The 2,861-nt window shown below is 37.0% G+C and overlaps 1 protein-coding gene across 1 annotated transcript in view; it reads left to right on the forward strand.

Moving 5' to 3' along the window:
- The window catches only part of LOC107737054 (6-phosphofructo-2-kinase/fructose-2,6-bisphosphatase 2-like), a 22,382-nt gene extending 20,912 nt beyond the window's left edge, over window positions 1-1,470 (forward strand). Inside the window, exon 12 of the mRNA XM_016548458.1 lies at window positions 1,358-1,470. Coding sequence (XP_016403944.1) covers window positions 1,358-1,422 — 65 coding nt within the window. The 3' untranslated portion in view covers window positions 1,423-1,470. The remainder of the gene's footprint in view (window positions 1-1,357) is intronic.
- Window positions 1,471-2,861: the final 1,391 nt, after the last annotated feature.

A 2,861-nucleotide genomic window follows, 5' to 3' on the forward strand; every position in this document is an offset into this window, starting at 1 on the left:
CACACGGCTCCGGGGTGTTAATAAAGGCCTTCTGAAACGAAACGATGCGTTAGAGTAAAAAACAAATATTAATTTTATAAAAATGTATAAACTGTAATCTCCAGCTTCCGGTCGCTCAAGCAGGCGTGTTCACGACAAGACGTTTGAGCGCATGACGTAGGCGTAGAGGAAGACACATCGTAAGCTCTGGGGAGAGAGTGACGAACACGGAAGAACAGAGGAGAAAGCAAAACAAAACACCTGTCATGAACTAGTAGTAGTACTAGCGGCGGCGGCACAAACTACAGATGTAGTTCACGTGGTTTCCCTGTGCAGTAAACAAAACTTGGCTCTCGCGAGACTACACTCTTCTCCCCGGAGCTTACGATGTGTCTTCCGCTACGCCTACGTCATGCGCTCAAACGTCTTGTCGTGAACGCGCCTGCTTGAGCGACCGGAAACTGGAGGTTACAGTTTATACATTTTTAAAAATCAATATTTTTTTTTACACTAACACATCGTTTCGCTTCAGAAGGCCTTTATTAACACCCCGGAGCCGTGTGGAGTAGTTTGATGAAGTATGGATGCAGTTTTTTAGGCTTCAAAAACAGGGGCACCATTCACTGCCATTATACAGCTTGGAAGAGCCAGAACAATTTTAAATATACCTGTGATTGTGTTCGTCTGAAAGAGGAATGTCAGATACGCCTAGGATGCCCTGAGGGTGAGTAAATCATGGGCTAATTTTCATTTTTGGGTGAACTATTCCTTTAATTTTCAGGTGAAAAATGTCCTGGAATTTTTGTTGCTATGTTTTTTTTTTTTTAGTAAAAAAAAAAAAAACCAAGCTCAGAAATGGTCACCGTTATGATATCAAAACACATTAAGGCAAAGCAAGTTTATTTATAAATATTATTTTATATGCATTGGTGCTTTACATAATAATAATATTTGTTATTTATAATACGTTTTTATAATAATCATACAAGTAATCAACATATGCATATGCATAAAAATACAAATAAATGTAAAAATCTTTATAAGAAGATAGAAGAAAAGAGAAGTGTACATACAATGATAATCTGTAGGATGCGGTGTTCGAGTAAATGCACAGAAACATATTAACAGATTAACATATGACTGCTTAATTTAACACCTTAATTTCACATGCAAAGCCATTAGCCAATCACAACAGATGTAATTTACATATAGAAGGCTAAGAGGCATGATAGGCAGCGAGAAGGTGGAAAATAGTCATAAAGAACTACATTATGATGCAAGAAACCCTGACTTATAAGAAACATGGCCCTTTATAAACATGGCTTTTGTCCCAATCTTCACCCACTTGCTGTACTTAATGCTTACGTTGTCTGTTCAGGGAAGTTCCAGACAGGCAGTGCCGCCCACTCTGCTGAGAAGGAACAGCTTTACGCCACTATCTAGTCAGGATCAAGTCAAGCGGCCCCGCCTCTTCAGCGTCGGCAACCCGCCCCGGCAATCAACCACCCCTTTAAAAAATGTAGCTTTTAAATTTAATCTAAATTATTTCTAAATATTTAATGCATTATTATATTATACACATATAATATATGTGTATAATATACACATATATTATATTTTTGTCACCTTTTTCACCATTGATGAGTTTGCATTCCTGCAAATACTGAAAGATATTTGATTTTATATTTTAAAAAGAAATGTCTTTTTAACATTCTTCATAACATTCAAAAAGTTTTTGAAAGATGTCCCTTTTGCCCACCATTTATTTGCATTTATTTGATAAAAAATACAATAAAAACAGTAATATTGCTAAATATGTTTACAATTTAAAATAACTATGTGAATATTTTGTGAATAACATATTTCTATGTGAATATATTGTAAAATATAATTTATTTCTGTGATCAAAGCTGAATTTTCAGCATCATTACTCCAGTCTTCAGTGTCACATGATCTTCAGAAATCATTCTAATATGCTGATTTATTATCAGTGCTGGAAATTGTTGTGCTGCTTAATATTTTTTTGGAACCTTACAAGTCTTACTGATCCCAAACTTTTGAACGGCAGTGTATATATACATGTGTATATATAGTATTTTTCTACCTGGAGTATTGACTAGTTAGTCGAGTCTCTCAAGGATTATTTATGTGGTAATCTCAACAGAGTAACCTTTGTGCTCTGTTTTATAGGAAATGCTGAACTGCTTCGGCCCGTCAGACTCGAAAGACGCCATCCAAGAGTGACGACACAAATAAAGCAGTGTGACGCCCGTCACAAATTAAATGTGTTCTCCAGACATGATTCAACTGTAGACGCCCGCTCAGAATCGGCACATGTGAACACTGCTTTGTGTAACGTTAATAGCGCCGGCGACGCCTCCATCCGCTCTTCTCAACCCTCATCCATCCACAAGCGTTTGGAAGTACGGTAAAATCAAAACAGGATGTGAGTCATTGATTGAAATACTCCATAATTAATGCAAGGGAGATTTTGAACAGATTGAGAGCATGTGGGACCCCAGCTGAACTGATTGAGTGGGCGTGGCTTGTGCCAATTAAGCTGATTGGCTCTCCTGAATCAGAATATTTAAAGACACAGCGCACTAAAATAAGAAAGAAGGGAACATTCAAGCACTCATTTTGATTGTCGTAGCATCTATTTTGCGCTCTTTTCTTAATACTATCTTAGTACTGATTGATTGACCCAGGCCAAAAGTTATGATTTTAGCTGTTAATTGTCTGTGATGTTCTTGGTGTTGTTATTTTCTCGTTTATATACATTCTGCTTTCTGGTTTTGATTGTTGTGCAGAATGTCATTGGATTTAATGAATGTCTTGCGGTCTTATGATGTCATAGGTCATGTGACAGAGCAAAATGTTTG

The sequence above is a fragment of the Sinocyclocheilus rhinocerous genome, unplaced genomic scaffold (assembly GCF_001515625.1).
Source record: "Sinocyclocheilus rhinocerous isolate Xijiao unplaced genomic scaffold, SAMN03320098_v1.1 scaffold464, whole genome shotgun sequence".
Lineage (NCBI taxonomy): Eukaryota > Metazoa > Chordata > Actinopteri > Cypriniformes > Cyprinidae > Sinocyclocheilus > Sinocyclocheilus rhinocerous.